The sequence below is a fragment of the Argopecten irradians genome, chromosome 7, assembly GCF_041381155.1.
Source record: "Argopecten irradians isolate NY chromosome 7, Ai_NY, whole genome shotgun sequence".
In the NCBI taxonomy this organism is placed as follows: Eukaryota; Metazoa; Mollusca; class Bivalvia; order Pectinida; family Pectinidae; genus Argopecten; species Argopecten irradians.
In genome coordinates, this window is record NC_091140.1 from 5,252,833 (window position 1) to 5,270,058 (window position 17,226).

Sequence of the window (17,226 nt, forward strand, 5' to 3'; positions counted from 1 at the left end):
TTCCTTGTTTATAGTTAACTGGAATACCAGTCATTAATTTTCAGTGGTGAGTAGTGAATTAGATAGAACATCACACTACTCCATCATTTCTATTGATCAGTTTTTGAAGTGATCCCTGAATGGGGATGCAATGAAAACAGAAAACAAGAACAATGATCAATATTTAATAATTTTATTTTATAGGTCAACAGGGACTCTGATCAAGGAAACTTATCATTTAAACGCATGAACACTTTCTCTGGTCAGAGGATATTCAGGCTCAATATTGCCACCATACTGTCAATGGTCATCTGATCTCAAGGTCATCCGATCATCTAAAGGTTATATCACCACTGGTCATCTAATCTCAAGGTCATCCGATCACCTAAAGGTTATATCACCACTGGTCATCTAATCTCAAGGTCATCTAAGAGTCATCTAAGAGTCATCAGATTACCACTGCCATCTCAAGGCCACTGATAACCTAAAAGTCATCACCAATGGCCATTAGATCTGCACCTAAACATTGTCTGACCAGAGGAAATGAATCCAAATCAATGTTCTATAAGAATGATGTTGCCATTTGTAAGCAGCCCATCCTAACCACCTCTAACCTCCTACATGATCACATGATTAGCAGTACCACACAGGAGAATATAAACCAACCAGCACTAGTGCCAACAATAACTATAATCTTTATACATGCGTGCTGTTTTGGCAGATTTTATATATTGGTAGATACAACATCATTGTTTAGGAGTTGATATTGAGGACAGGACTGACATAGTATAGACAGAACAAACAGGGATTCAATAGTATTCCATAGGAATTACAGTGTAGTATTTATAGCCCCAAATCTCTCCATAGTATGCATTTCATTTTGTATTCAACACCATATTACTCACACTATTAGTTGTATGTGAGTATTGTGTTGATCATCAGTCCATTAGCTGTGTCCCCAATGACCTTGACTTAGTTATCATACCACAAGGTCAAATTTTCATGAAGTACCATTATATTGGTAGCCCATTATGCAGGTGTATAATTAACATTGGTTCCAAGCAGTATACATATATATGGTTAGGCCTATATCACAAAACACAGCGGATATTACTGAAGGGAACAACTTTGACAAAAATAAAAAATAAATATAACAAAAAAAAAAAGGTTTTAAAAGAGGCACAGATCTCTAAATAAAACAACATTGCAATTATATAATAATTTACAAGGATTAAAAAGATAAATTTGTTAGAATAATTAGTGTGCACTGCACCTGTACATTGTAAGTATATGTCATTATTATACGACCATTCTGCCATTATTTCACCCACATTGTATATCTAATACATAATTAAAATATAGGAATATAAACGTAAAATAATTATATATATATATATATAGAGGTTTATATAAAATCATTGTTTTCCATCCAAAAATCCCATGAGAGTAAGAAATGATATAGTTTAATACCTTTACACCAAAGGGTAGATAAACAGATTGGGTGTATGTCTCTGAGCAATGAACTGTAACAGAAGGAGTATAAGGTAACAGCCAGACTGGGGCTCAAACCCTTGACATCCGAACATTCATTGGATGATCGAAGGAGCTACCTGGCTGACTATGTTCCACCCAGACCAGTTCCACTACAGGCCTATTACTTTTGCCTCTTAGGAGATCAAAGAAGGGCATAATCTGACTCCGATCAAAATAAAAAATTGTTCCTAGGAGGACAATTTAAAATTGATATCTTTCTAATATATTTGACCACATAAATGCATATTCGCTAGGGTTTGATTACAATTCGCCTACTCCTCAAGCTCTTATTAGGCAGATCGTTACTCTTCGCTAGCAAATATGACATAAATTCCAAAATATCAAGGTATTAAAAGTCCATCTCGTGTTTTGGATGCTCATTATACAAAATAAGAACTCTAAAAAACCTTAGGACAAAGTAGATATTACAATCTACCAGGTATCAGCACATGACAAATATTTACAAAAATACTTTGGCACCAAATTAATTAACTAATAATCAAAGTTCAAAAGTTTTGTATATATATGGAATAGCTTATACAATACTTCCATTGCATAATCATAACCACCAGCATTAAATTTTAGTAACATTGACCTTTGATCTCAATCCTAGACTACACTTTCCACTATGTTATGATTCAGTAAGACTAGACAATCTAGCTAAATCTACTTGATGATAATGAGCTAGTCTCTGATATTCTTGGTCCATGTTTTACACACCATTAGTACTACTTTCACGTTTAATGTTCTAATATCAGATAAATGGACGGACATTATCTCACTTCCAATAAAGAAAAATGTCTTTAAATTAATTATTCCTCAAAATAAGCACACAATAATCATGCTGGTTTCGCATTAATCAATTTATCAAACTGGGAAATTTAAAATCTTGATGTTAAAAATGAAAAAAGTTTCAACTTAAATATTGATGAAGTTTTGAAAGAACATTAATCTCATTTGTAAAATACAAATTAAAATGGATGAAGAACAATCTTGTACATAAAACAGCTGATTTACGAACAAACAAATAAGCAAGCCCAATGGTTGTAATGATGTATTCTACCAAGTGCCATGTTTCAAACACATGTCATATATTACTAGCTTACTGGCATAAGGCTGTTAACCTTTAATGAAATAGCTATCTGAAGTTTAACCATACATGAATAACATTGAATTGCTAATCATATCTGTAAATAAAATTCCTACAGGTCAAAACATTTCAGTATTGACACATAGTTACACTTTGTTCTTCAGCCTTTATTTTTTATCATCAAACTTTCAACAATTAATGCATTATAGAACTATAGAAACTGATAAAATATCAAAGAAAATATCTATGAAATTCTGAGTTATTTCCCTTGTCTAAAGATTATGAAAGATCACCAGTAAGTTCAGGTTTTCGTTTTACTCGATATAAAATCAACAACATACAGTAACGGTCCTGACCAGCAAGTGGAACCATTTCAAACAATAACAAAGGATAGGATACTGACAGTGGGAACTGATTCAGAATAGCTCGTCATATATCTTCTTAAAACATTGAAATAAAAGTCACACTTAAAAAGCATCTGGTAAACCAACTGTCTTTGGCATGCAATTTTCGAGAGATAAAGGTTAATTTGCTGACGTTAATCTTTGCAAATTATCGTTAATTCAAGAATATTGAAAAATATTATAATTGAGGTTTGGAATCCACAAAAATTAATTTGAAATTCAAACAATGAAATTTAGTGGCCTCGGAAGAATGCTGGTATACAGTATTTCAAGTGGTTGATTCTAACAAGTAAATGGGTGATGGGAAATCTACTTTGATGAAATCAGAGAAATGATGGCTTTATCATCGGCACATGATTAGCAGGAAATCTATATAACATCATTGGTAGTTTGAAAATACATTAATAATTTTTTGATAATACTGAATTATTGCACTATTGCGTTGGGTTCTGATTAGGAATTCACTGTTACACATAAAGAAGAAAACTACTAGATAAGAAATGGCCCTGGGTAATGATCAGAAATGGCCCTGGTGGAAAGGTATACCAATTAAGTATTAACATTTGTATCTTATTCACATGTAGCGTCTACTGACCAGGGCCGTTTTCAATTATACTGTATTTTATTGGTTGAACCTATAGTTGTTCATTTATGAATTGAACACGATTCTGGTGATTTTTTTTATTGCTTTCAGATGAGTTTTGATAAAGCCCTCACAGGTCTGTATCAAAATCCATAGATCCGCCACGGTTTATAATGACGTTAACAAACAGTTGGACTGGTTGTTGTAAATAATTTAAATCAGCCCAAGTCAAAGTCATTTCAAACTAGTTAAACAAATTCAGTAATTATTTCTCCTCGTCTTAGAAACACAAATCGATTTTAAAATCTGTGTCACCAGGTATGTGATCATTTTTATCATCAACAAGTTTCTTTGAATTGGTAATAAAAATGATTAAATACCAATTTTGAAGAATAAGGAATAAACCATAGCTAGCTGTGGTAGAAATAATTATTTCTTCTATCAATGAATTAATGTTGTCCTTGACTTATATATGGAAATAGGTTTCTATTCAACACATTGGTGTTCAATATAATGAGAAATGAAATATAGAATAAAACTTATATATAATCATTTATCAATAATCCTCATTTTACAATTTAGTAATAAGACACAAACACATTTGCTCACACAGTACATATATAGGGACTTAATTCAGGGTACCGTAACTAAAATCAGCAGGTGGGAAGGAGAGTTGTGGCCCTTTACTGTTTACCAGGAAATCTGGCTAAGGTAAAAATTAACATGTCAATAAACATTTAATAAACTATTTTTTCAATTGTGACACTGTCAGAAAATATAACATGTTTGTGACAGTTTTGTTGTGATAGAGCTGTACCGTCAAAGATATTGTCACCATTTTATACTAAAAACATAACATATTGGTTTTTCTGAATTACAGATTTACTGTAAACCAAATTCCATTCATGTGCGATTTACGTAATCCATTTAATTTACAAAAATTCATTTATAAGTGAATATCTACATTGATATTGATAGGAATCTCAATTCAAATTTTAAATCTGTGAATGCTAACCTTCGAACTTGTTTTGCAATATAAATCACGAAAATTTAGTAGCTATGAAAGACATTTGGTTTACAGTAGAATGAAAAATGGTGTCAGACAAAACTTTACTGGTGTATAGACTGGCATCACAGGTGTGACAATAAAGCAGCTTGATGTATCCAGGAATTCATCAGTTACATTGGTCAGTTCTATCCATTTACAGACAAGTAACATTATGGTACTGACACTGGTCAATGATCACTCAGGACTGTGAGTCTGAGGTGATTGTCATGGTGATGAATCTCCCAGAAACACAAACAGTAGGTGACACTGGTTCCCTTTACACTCTCAGACAGTCACACATCAACAAGATTGTGCCCTTCAGTCTCGGACACATCAACATGATTGTGCCAACATGATTGTGCCCGTCACTCTCAGACACATCAACATGATTGTGCCCATAGTTTTTTAAAATTCAGCAGAAAATTATCACTCTCTTTATCAACATAATGTTACCACAGTTCCTATTGTAATAATGCCTGAGTCACACCTAAGATCATTGGTCGTCATGTTTACGCTGATTGTCCACAGTCTTTTTAACGTCACTGAGCGCCTGTGTTTTGACAAAGTCTATCTCTCTATACTCAGTGGGCGTGGAATGTCCAGTGTGGCTGTGCGGTGATCGCATCGCCTCCTTGTCCGACGTGTCGTCCAGAGCAAGGTCAAGGTACTTTAGCTCCGCCTCCTGTCGCTTTGGTGCTGGCGGTGTACTGCCCCATAGATTAGAGCCCTGAAACACATCACAAGCCATTAGAATAAAATTCCTCAAACAAATGGTATTTACATACCAGTAGAACTAGAAGTGATAGAAAAGTGTCATAACTTAATGAATATATCTGAAATAATCAGGTTAACTTCACAATATACAGTTGTTGACTACGGTTAAGGGCAACAGATGATTTGTTGGACCCGAAGACAAACTGTTGCCCGAGGTCGAAGGCCGAGGACAACAGTTTGTGTGAGAATCCAACAAATCATCTGTTGCCCGAAACAATGTAAGTGTTCCTTGTAACATGTGAAGTATATAGTGTAGTTACAATAAAAAGTTTTACCCCAGTTTTTATATGGCACAACAGGACAACAACAATGTATTAAACAAACAAAATGTGCCACAACTAGCTGGAACCAGCTAACTACAGTGCCTACAATGAGGTAACAGGTAAGTGTTCCCTGAAACCTATGATGTGTGGTTAAACATATTTAAAACAAACATATTCTTACAGAAAATTCATGGTTATAACAAAGTAATTTTGATTCCCTATCAGGTTCCTGTAAGATGTCTGTAATGTGTTTATTTGATTGATCCCCATTAGTTTGTTAGAACAGAGTTTTACTGTATACAGTGTATAGGTACTTACATGTCCCCCATGGCCTGTCAGAGCGCTGTATGGCATCATAACCTGGGATGGATCCCCTAGTACTGGCTCGTCCTCTTCCTCTGAGCTCGTAGAGAAGTCTGGGTGTCGGTTACTGGACAGGTAAGGTAGCTGGACTCGTAGTGTGGTGGGGGCATCTACCCTGCCACTGCTAATAAATACATAACATCTATATAGAAATATATCAGATGTAAACGTGTCCTACACATGATGGAGTAATAGAAAAATCTTAAATTACATATTTTTTTCACAAGCAGGATGAAAGTTGCCTATAAGATTATACAAGTGCCCAATGGACCCCAACTCACCTGCTACCTGGTGATTCTACAAGGCCAAGTTGGTCTTATAGTTTTAATTAAAACTGACCTCAAATGAATAAAGGTCAATGTCATTCATAGAAAAACATGGCAGTCCTTTATTACAACATGCTATAGATGCAGTGGCAGGTCTGAATATTTCTTTGATTTTTTACAATATTTTCATTAAGAGGAATTTACTTAAGAATTCAGCCTGTTTCACCTTGGTGACCTTGAATGAAGACCAAGGTCATTTGTTTGAATAAACCTTTGTAGTCCTTTATCCCAATATGTAACAGAACAAATATCAATCTGCTTCTTGTATTGAGACACTGTTTTAATTAAGTTCTAGACTTCTGACCCCTGTGACCTTGAATGAAGATAAAGGTCTTTCATGTGAACAAACTTTAAAAGACCAATCCATTTAGCTAGCATGCTACAGGAGAATCCAAAACATTAGGGCTGGATGAAAGGGAGATAATCACATATAACAATGTTTCAATATATCTACGGATGTCACCTATAAACTTATTGTTGCTGTTCTAACATGCACAATAACCCGTATGTAGCATTTACTTATGCTAAGGTGTGACTGGTGTATTGGTACAGAGGAGGTGGTATAGGATTCTACAAGCAGGCTGTGTTTACCTCTGGTCAATATAGTTGTTGCGCTTGAAGCTGCGTGTTCGAGCGTTACTAAAAATTGTGTAGGTGTCTCCTTCTGAAAAAGCAAACACATCATTAGCTGCCATGGAGAGTAGCATCGGGATAAGCTACAGATGTAGTAATCAGCCCATCAGGAATTTTATGTTTATATTTTTCTAAGAAAGGTAACAGTTATCAGTTTTGTACACAATCTCCATCCTATCCATCTATGATGTCTTTAATGATGTCTATTGTCCATCTATGGTGTCTATCTATGATGTCCATTGTCCATCTATGATGTTTATGTATGATGTCAATCGTCTATCTATGATGTCCATCGTCCATCTATGATGTCCATTGTCCATCTATGATGTCTATCTATAATGTCTGTCTATCTATAATGTCTATCTATGATGTCCATCTATGATGTCCATCTATGATGTCCATCTATGATGTCCATCTATGATGTCTATCTATGATGTCTATGTATGATGTCTATGTATGATGTCCATTGTCTATCTATCATGTCCATTGTCCATCTATGATGTCTATCTATGATGTCTATCTATGATGTCCATCGTCCATCTATGATGTCCATTGTCCATCTATGATGTCTATCTATGATGTCTATCTATGATGTCCATCGTCCATCTATGATGTCCATTGTCCATCTATGATGTCTATCTATGATGTCTATGTATCATGTCCATTGTCTATCTATCATGTCCATTGTCCATCTATGATGTCTATCTATGATGTCCATCGTCCATCTATGATGTCCATCTATGATGTCTATCTATGATGTCCATCGTCCATCTATGATGTCCATCTATGATGTCCATCTATGATGTCCATCGTCCATCTATGGTGTCCATCTATGATGTCTATCTATGATGTCCATCTATGATGTCTATCTATGATGTCCATCGTCTATCTATGATGTCCATCTATGATGTCTATCTATGATGTCCATCGTCCATCTATGATGTCCATCTATGATGTCCATCTATGATGTCTATGTATGATGTTTCGTCCATCTATGGTGTCCATCTATGATGTCTATCTATGATGTCCATCTATGATGTCTATGAATGATGTCCATTGTCTATCTAAGATGTCTATCTATGATGTCTATCTATGATGTCCATTGTCCATCTATTATGTCTATCTATGATGTCCATCTATGATGTCTATGTATGATGTCCATTGTCTATCTATGATGTCCATCTATGATGTCTATCTATGATGTCCATCGTCCATCTATGATATCAATCTATGGTGTCTATCTATGATGTCTATCTATGATGTCCATCTATGATGTATTATGTCTATGTATGATGTCCATCTATGATGTCTATTTATCTGTCCATTGTCTATCTATGATGTCCATCTATGATGTCTATCTATGATGTCCATTTCTATGCATGTCATTATGTGTCTATCTATATGATGTCCATTTCTATGATGTCCATTGTCCATCTATGATGTCTATCTATGATGTCTATCTATGATGTCCATTGTCCATCTATGATGTCTATCTATGATGTCCATCTATGGTATCCATCTATGATGTCTATCTATGATGTCTATCTATGATGTCTTTCTATAATGTCTATCTATGATGTCCATTGTCTATCTATGATGTCTATCTATTGTCCATCTATGATATATCTATGATGTCATCTATGATGTCTATCTATGATGATGTACATTGTCCATCTATGATGTCTATCTATGATGTCCATCTATGATGTCTATCTATGATGTCCATCTATGGTGTCTATCTATGATGTCTATCTATGATGTCTATCTATGATGTCCATTGTCTATCTATGATGTCTATCTATGATGTCCACCTATGATATCCATCGTTCATCTATGATGTCTATCCATGATGTCCATCTTCCATCTTTGATGTCTATCTATGATGTCCATCTATGATGTCCATCGTTCATCTATGATGTCTATCTATAATGTCCATCTATGATGTCCATCTATGGTGTCTATATATGATGTCCATTGTCCATCTATGATGTCTATCTATGATGACCATCTATGATGTCCATCTATGATGTCTATCTATGATGTCCATCTATGATGTTCATCTATGATGTCCATCTATGATGTCCGTCGTCCGTTTATGGTGTCTATCTATGATGTCTATCTATGATGTCCATCTATGATGTCCATCGTCCATTTATGTTGTCTATCTATGATATCCATTATTGTCTATGTGTCTATCTATGATGTCTATCTATGATGTCTATCTATGATGTCTATCTATGATGTCTATGTTCTATGATGTCTATCTATGATGTCTATCTATGATGTCTATCTATGATGTCTATTCTATGATGTCTATCTATGATGTCTATCTATGATGTCTATCTATGATGTCTATCTATGATGTCTATCTATGATGTCTATCTATGATGTCTATCTATGATGTCTATCTATGATGTCTATCTATGATGTCTATCTATGATGTCTATCTATGATGTCTATCTATGATGTCTATCTATGATGTCTATCTATGATGTCTATCTATGATGTCTATCTATGATGTCTATTTATGATGTCTATTTATGATGTCTATTCATGATGTCTATCTATGATGTCTATTTATGATGTCTATCTATGATTTCTATTCATGATGTCTATCTATGATGTCTATCTATGATTGATGTTTATTCATGATGTCTATCTATGATGTCTATCTATGATGTCTATCTATGATGTCTATCTATGATGTCTATCTATGATGTCCATCTATGATGTCCATCTATGATGTCCATCTATGATGTCTATCTATGATGTCTATCTATGATGTCTATCTATGATGTCTATCTATGATGTCTATCTATGATGTCTATCTATGATGTCTATCTATGATGTCTATCTAGATCTATGATGTCTATCTATGATGTCTATCTATGATGTCTATCTATGATGTCTATCTATGATGTCTATTCATGATGTCTATCTATGATGTCTATCTATGATGTCTATCTATGATGTCTATCTATGATGTCTATCTATGATGTCTATCTATGATGTCTATCTATGATGTCTATCTATGATGTCTATCTATGATGTCTATTCTATGATGTCTATCTATGATGTCTTCCTATGATGTCTATCTATGATGTCTATCTATGATGTCTATCTATGATGTCTATTCATGATGTCTATCTATGATGTCTATCTATGATGTCTATCTATGATGTCTATCTATGATGTCTATCTATGATGTCTATCTATGATGTCTATCTATGATGTCTATCTATGATGTCTATCTATGATGTCTATCTATGATGTCTATCTATGATGTCTATCTATGATGTCTATCTATGATGATCTATTCTATGATGTCTATCTATGATGTCTATCTATGATGTCTATCTATGATGTCTATCTATGATGTCTATCTATGATGTCTATCTATGATGTCTATCTATGATGTCTATCTATGATGTCTATCTATGATGTCTATCTATGATGTCTATCTATGATGTCTATCTATGATGTCTATCTATGATGTCTATCTATGATGTCTATCTATGATGTCTATCTATGATGTCTATTTATGATGTCTATCTATGATGTCTATCTATGATGTCTATCTATGATGTCTATCTATGATGTCTATCTATGATGTCTATCTATGATGTCTATTTATGATGTCTATCTATGATGTCTATCTATGATGTATATCTATGATGTCTATCTATGATGTCTATCTATGATGTCTATCTATGATGTCTATCTATGATGTCTATCTATGATGTCTATCTATGATGTCTATCTATGATGTCTATCTATGATGTCTATCTATGATGTCTATCTATGATGTCTATCTATGATGTCTATCTATGATGTCTATCTATGATGTCTATCTATGATGTCTATCTATGGTGTCTATCTATGATGTCTATCTATGATGTCTATCTATGGTGTCTATCTATGGTGTCTATCTATGATGTCTATCTATGATGTCTATCCATGATGTCTATCTATGATGTCTATCTATGATGTCTATCTATGATGTCTATCTATGATGTCTATCTATGATGTCTATCTATGATGTCTATCTATGATGTCTATCTATGATGTCTATCTATGATGTCTATCTATGATGTCTATCTATGATGTCTATCTATGATGTCTATCTATGATGTCTATCTATGGTAACAATATATGAAGACAATCTATGATAACTAGGTATATATTTGTCCTATGACAAAATATGATAGATTTAGTTTTTTCTAGTAGATTAATTACTATTATGATGTATAAACCTAACATTACCATTTTGTGTAATCCATATTATCATCAGGCATTGTGAATGATAGCTATATAAACAAGTTTCATTGTCTTAACTCTGTTCTACCTTTATTTCCCATCAAATCAGACGAAGCAATGATAATACTGACCTGTTCTTGTCATTCCTTCCAGTCCTGAGTCATTGTGGTTCCTAGGGGAAGTCCGGGGAGGCAGACCGGGTTTGGGCGGAGTATCGTAGTCCAAGGACATCCCTGACATATCTGTATAGTTAACAGGAGATGTGGGGATGCGCGACATATCGGAATACGCACTCTGGTCTATAGAGTCACTAGGAGGGAAGGCACGCTCCATAGGTAGGTAGGCATCCTCTACTTTGTCCTTCGGGGTGGGGACGTACCCCCGGGCAGCGTTGATGTAACTATGGGACGACATGCCTGCACATGACTGAGGCGGAGGAGGGATTGCCATCAGACTAGAGTCTTTTTTAGTTCCGCCATTTTGTTGTGGTTTTGGCATGTCATAAAGAGACAGGTTTCGGACAGAATTCTGTGCCCGTGGTACATCATAGCTCTGGCCCATGTGGACTCCATCTATCACTGTGGGTGGAACAACAACATTTAAATCCATACCACTCGACTGCTTATGTTCTTTTACAACTGCACTGTTGGAGGGTAGGTTCTGATAGGGCTCTTGGCTATGGGAGGAAATTTTAGGGGGTCGTGGAGGGGGCACATCCAATTGTGTTTGTATCATTTGGGGGTTGGGCGGAGGGAAATCATACACATCATCAGATGTAGGGACACGGTCTGGGTGGGTAGGGGGGTAGTCGTATGTGAGACCCGTCAAGGCTGACTGGGAGGAATAGGCAGAGTCTTTTTGGCTCTCACTGCTGGACGATCGCGGAGTACTAGGGGATTGACGGGCTGGAGGAGGAATGTCGTATACCTCCAGGGTGGACCCTTCCTCTCGCCGCGGCGGAGGGACTTTATACACATCAGAAGCGTCCGTCACATCCTCCACACCACGCTGTTTAGGCGTGTCATATGTTTGTTGGTGGAACACGTTATCATCGCCCTCAGGGAGAGGGGCTGGAGGTTTAGGAGCTTTCACTGGAGGTGGAGGTGCCACCTCGTCAGGTATGCTCGATCGGCGTGACTTTTCACTCAGACAATCTGAGAGTGGTATATAGTGAGAACCTGATTTAGAGTTGGTCCTCCCAACTGAACGTACACGCATCTTAACATCTGTCTGTGGCTGGGACGTGACAGTCTGGGACCTTTGTGGACGGGGTGGCACAACAGCCACAGGGGCTGCCATGGCATTGCCATTGTCATGGTTGTGTACAGGAACGTCTGGCTTCTCTGGAGGTAAGTCAGGACCTGAAATATAGCGATTTTGTATATAACTTATTATACAAAAAATCACAAACTGCCTCTTCACTCCAACCTCAAATATCTGAAAGTAAGTTTTACTTTCAAGTTTAATTTATTCCAATACAATAAACCCTAAAAAGGACATTTTTTTATAGAATTCTAATTAATTATCTCACTTTGCCATAAACTATGGTCCTGAATTTCTATTTACATGAAATTGCATTTAATCTTGACGTCTTGACATGTCAGAATCTGATCCTCAACTTAATGACATGATAAGGTAGACAGATTTAAGAGAAGGACGAAAACTTATAATAGGTCTTATAATGGTGGTCCAATACTCTGTACTTACTTTCCCCTGGCCTATAATGGGGGTCCTATACACTGTACATACTTTCCCCTGGCCTATAATGGTGGCCTATACACTGTACATACTTTCCCCTGGCCTATAATGGTGGTCCTATACACTGTACATACTTTCCTCTGGCCTATAATGGTGGCCTATACACTGTACATACTTTCCCCTGGCCTATAATGGTGGTCCTATACACTGTACATACTTTCCCCTGGCCTATAATGGTGGTCCTATACACTGTACATACTTTCCCCTGGCCTATAATGGTGGTCCTATACACTGTACATACTTTCCCCTGGCCTATAATGGTGGTCCTATACACTGTACATACTTTCCTCTGGCCTATAATGGTGGTCCTATACACTGTACATACTTTCCTCTGGCCTATAATGGTGGTCCTATACACTGTACATACTTTCTCCTGGCCTATAATGGGGGTCCTATACACTGTACATACTTTCCTCTGGCCTATAATGGTGGTCCTATACACTGTACATACTTTCCTCTGGCCTATAATGGTGGTCCTATACACTGTACATACTTTCCCCTGGCCTATAATGGTGGTCCTATACACTGTACATACTTTCCCCTGGCCTATAATGGTGGTCCTATACACTGTACATACTTACTTTCCCCTGGCCTATAATGGTGGTCCTATACACTGTACATACTTTCCTCTGGCCTATAATGGTGGTCCTATACACTGTACTTACTTTCCCTGGCCTATAATGGTGGTCCTATACACTGTACATACTTTCCCCTGGCCTATAATGGTGGTCCTATACACTGTACTTACTTTCCTCTGGCCTATAATGGTGGTCCTATACACTGTACTTACTTTCCTCTGGCCTATAATGGTGGTCCTATACACTGTACTTACTTTCCCTGGCCTATAATGGTGGTCCTATACACTGGACTTACTTTCCTCTGGCCTATAATGGTGGTCCTATACACTGTACATACTTTCCTCTGGCCTATAATGGTGGTCCTATACACTGTACTTACTTTCCTCTGGCCTATAATGGTGGTCCTATACACTGTACTTACTTTCCTCTGGCCTATAATGGTGGTCCTATACACTGTACTTACTTTCCTCTGGCCTATAATGGTGGTCCTATACACTGTACTTACTTTCCTCTGGCCTATAATGGTGGTCCTATACACACTGTACTTACTTTCCTCTGGCCTATAATGGTGGTCCTATACACTGTACTTACTTTCCTCTGGCCTATAATGGTGGTCCTATACACTGACTACTTTCCCTGCCTATAATGGTGGTCCTATACACTGTACTTACTTTCCCCTGGCCTATAATGGTGGTCCTATACACTGTACTTACTTTCCCCTGGCCTATAATGGTGGTCCTATACACTGTACTTACTTTCCCCTGGCCTATAATGGTGGTCCTATACACTGTACTTACTTTCCTCTGGCCTATAATGGTGGTCCTATACACTGTACTTACTTTCCTCTGGCCTATAATGGTGGTCCTATACACTGTACTTACTTTCCTCTGACCTATAATGGTGGTCCTATACACTGTACATACTTTCCCCTGGCCTATAATGGTGGTCCTATACACTGTACTTACTTTCCCTGGCCTATAATGGTGGTCCTATACACTGTACTTACTTTCCCCTGGCCTATAATGGTGGTCCTATACACTGTACATACTTTCCTCTGGCCTATAATGGTGGTCCTATACACTGTACTTACTTTCCCCTGGCCTATAATGGTCTTACACTGTACTACTTTCCTGGCCTATAATGGTGGTCCTATACACTGTACTACTTTCCTCTGGCCTATAATGGTGGTCCTATACACTGTACTTACTTTCCTCTGGCCTATAATGGTGGTCCTATACACTGTACTTACTTTCCTCTGGCCTATAATGGTGGTCCTATACACTGTACTTACTTTCCTCTGGCCTATAATGGTGGTCCTATACACTGTACTTACTTTCCTCTGACCTATAATGGTGGTCCTATACACTGTACTTACTTTCCTCTGGCCTATAATGGTGGTCCTATACACTGTACATACTTTCCTCTGGCCTATATTGGTGGTCCTTGGTCCTATACACTGTACATACTTTCCCCTGGCCTATAATGGTGGTCCTATACACTGTACTTACTTTCCTCTGGCCTATAATGGTGGTCCTATACACTGTACTTACTTTCCTCTGGCCTATAATGGTGGTCCTATACACTGTACTTACTTTCCCCTGGCCTATAATGGTGGTCCTATACACTGTACATACTTTCCTCTGGCCTATAATGGTGGTCCTATACACTGTACATACTTTCCTCTGGCCTATAATGGTGGTCCTATACACTGTACTTACTTTCCTCTGACCTATAATGGTGGTCCTATACACTGTACTTACTTTCCCCTGGCCTATAATGGTGGTCCTATACACTGTACTTACTTTCCTCTGGCCTATAATGGTGGTCCTATACACTGTACTTACTTTCCCCTGGCCTATAATGGTGGTCCTATACACTGTACTTACTTTCCTCTGGCCTATAATGGTGGTCCTATACACTGTACTTACTTTCCTCTGGCCTATAATGGTGGTCCTATACACTGTACATACTTTCCTCTGGCCTATAATGGTGGTCCTATACACTGTACTTACTTTCCTCTGACCTATAATGGTGGTCCTATACACTGTACATACTTTCCCCTGACCTATAATGGTGGTCCTATACACTGTACATACTTTCCTCTGGCCTATAATGGTGGTCCTATACACTGTACCTACTTTCCCCTGGCCTAATAATGGTGGTCCTATACACTGTACTTACTTTCCCCTGGCCTATAATGGTGGTCCTATACACTGTACATACTTTCCTCTGACCTATAATGGTGGTCCTATACACTGTACTTACTTTCCTCTGACCTATAATGGTGGTCCTATACACTGTACTTACTTTCCTCTGACCTATAATGGTGGTCCTATACACTGTACATACTTTCCTCTGGCCTATAATGGTGGTCCTATACACTGTACCTACTTTCCCCTGGCCTATAATGGTGGTCCTATACACTGTACATACTTTCCCCTGACCTATAATGGTGGTCCTATACACTGTACTTACTTTCCTCTGGCCTATAATGGTGGTCCTATACACTGTACATACTTTCCCCTGGCCTATAATGGTGGTCCTATACACTGTACTTACTTTCCTCTGCTCCTATAATGGTGGTCCTATACACTGTACTTACTTTCCTCTGGCCTATAATGGTGGTCCTATACACTGTACTTACTTTCCTCTGGCCTATAATGGTGGTCCTATACACTGTACTTACTTTCCCCTGACCTATAATGGTGGTCCTATACACTGTACATACTTTCCTCTGGCCTATAATGGTGGTCCTATACACTGTACATACTTTCCCCTGGCCTATAATGGTGGTCCTATACACTGTACTTACTTTCCTCTGACCTATAATGGTGGTCCTATACACTGTACTTACTTTCCTCTGGCCTATAATGGTGGTCCTATACACTGTACTTACTTTCCTCTGACCTATAATGGTGGTCCTATACACTGTACTTACTTTCCTCTGACCTATAATGGTGGTCCTATACACTGTACTTACTTTCCCTGGCCTATAATGGTGGTCCTATACACTGTACTTACTTTCCTCTGGCCTATAATGGTGGTCCTATACACTGTACTACTTTCTCCTCTGGCCTATAATGGGTGGTCCTATACACTGTACATACTTTCCTCTGACCTATAATGGTGGTCCTATACACTGTACATACTTACTTTCCCCTGGCCTATAATGGTGGTCCTATACACTGTACATACTTTCCTCTGGCCTATAATGGTGGTCCTATACACTGTACATACTTTCCCCTGGCCTATAATGGTGGTCCTATACACTGTACATACTTTCCCCTGGCCTATAATGGTGGTCCTATACACTGTACATACTTTCCCCTGGCCTATAATGGTGGTCCTATACACTGTACATACTTTCCTCTGGCCTATAATGGTGGTCCTATACACTGTACTTACTTTCCTCTGGCCTATAATGGTGGTCCTATACACTGTACTTACTTTCCTCTGGCCTATAATGGTGGTCCTATACACTGTACTTACTTTCCTCTGACCTATAATGGTGGTCCTATACACTGTACATACTTTCCCCTGGCCATATAATGGTGGTCCTATACACTGTACATACTTTCCTCTGGCCTATAATGGTGGTCCTATACACTGTACTTACTTTCCTCTGGCCTATAATGGT

The 17,226-nt window shown here is 37.5% G+C and overlaps 1 protein-coding gene and 1 long non-coding RNA gene across 8 annotated transcripts in view; one reads left to right on the forward strand and one right to left on the reverse strand.

Moving 5' to 3' along the window:
• The window catches only part of LOC138327348 (uncharacterized), a 153,897-nt gene that overhangs the window by 67,645 nt on the left and 69,026 nt on the right, over positions 1-17,226 (forward strand). The gene's annotated exons all lie outside the window — the stretch shown is intronic.
• Positions 159-17,226, reverse strand: part of LOC138327347 (GRB2-associated-binding protein 1-like) — a 50,061-nt gene continuing 32,993 nt past the window's right edge. For 6 of the 7 annotated variants that reach the window (XM_069273371.1, XM_069273372.1, XM_069273369.1 and 3 more), the window contains 4 exons: positions 11,385-12,614; positions 6,955-7,027; positions 5,993-6,161; positions 159-5,364 (listed from right to left, as the gene is read on the reverse strand). In XM_069273371.1, the coding sequence (XP_069129472.1) occupies positions 5,131-5,364; positions 5,993-6,161; positions 6,955-7,027; positions 11,385-12,614 (1,706 nt within the window). In that variant the 3' untranslated portion in view covers positions 159-5,130. The remainder of the gene's footprint in view (positions 5,365-5,992; positions 6,162-6,954; positions 7,028-11,384; positions 12,615-17,226) is intronic. The other variant, XM_069273370.1, reaches the window with a different exon arrangement.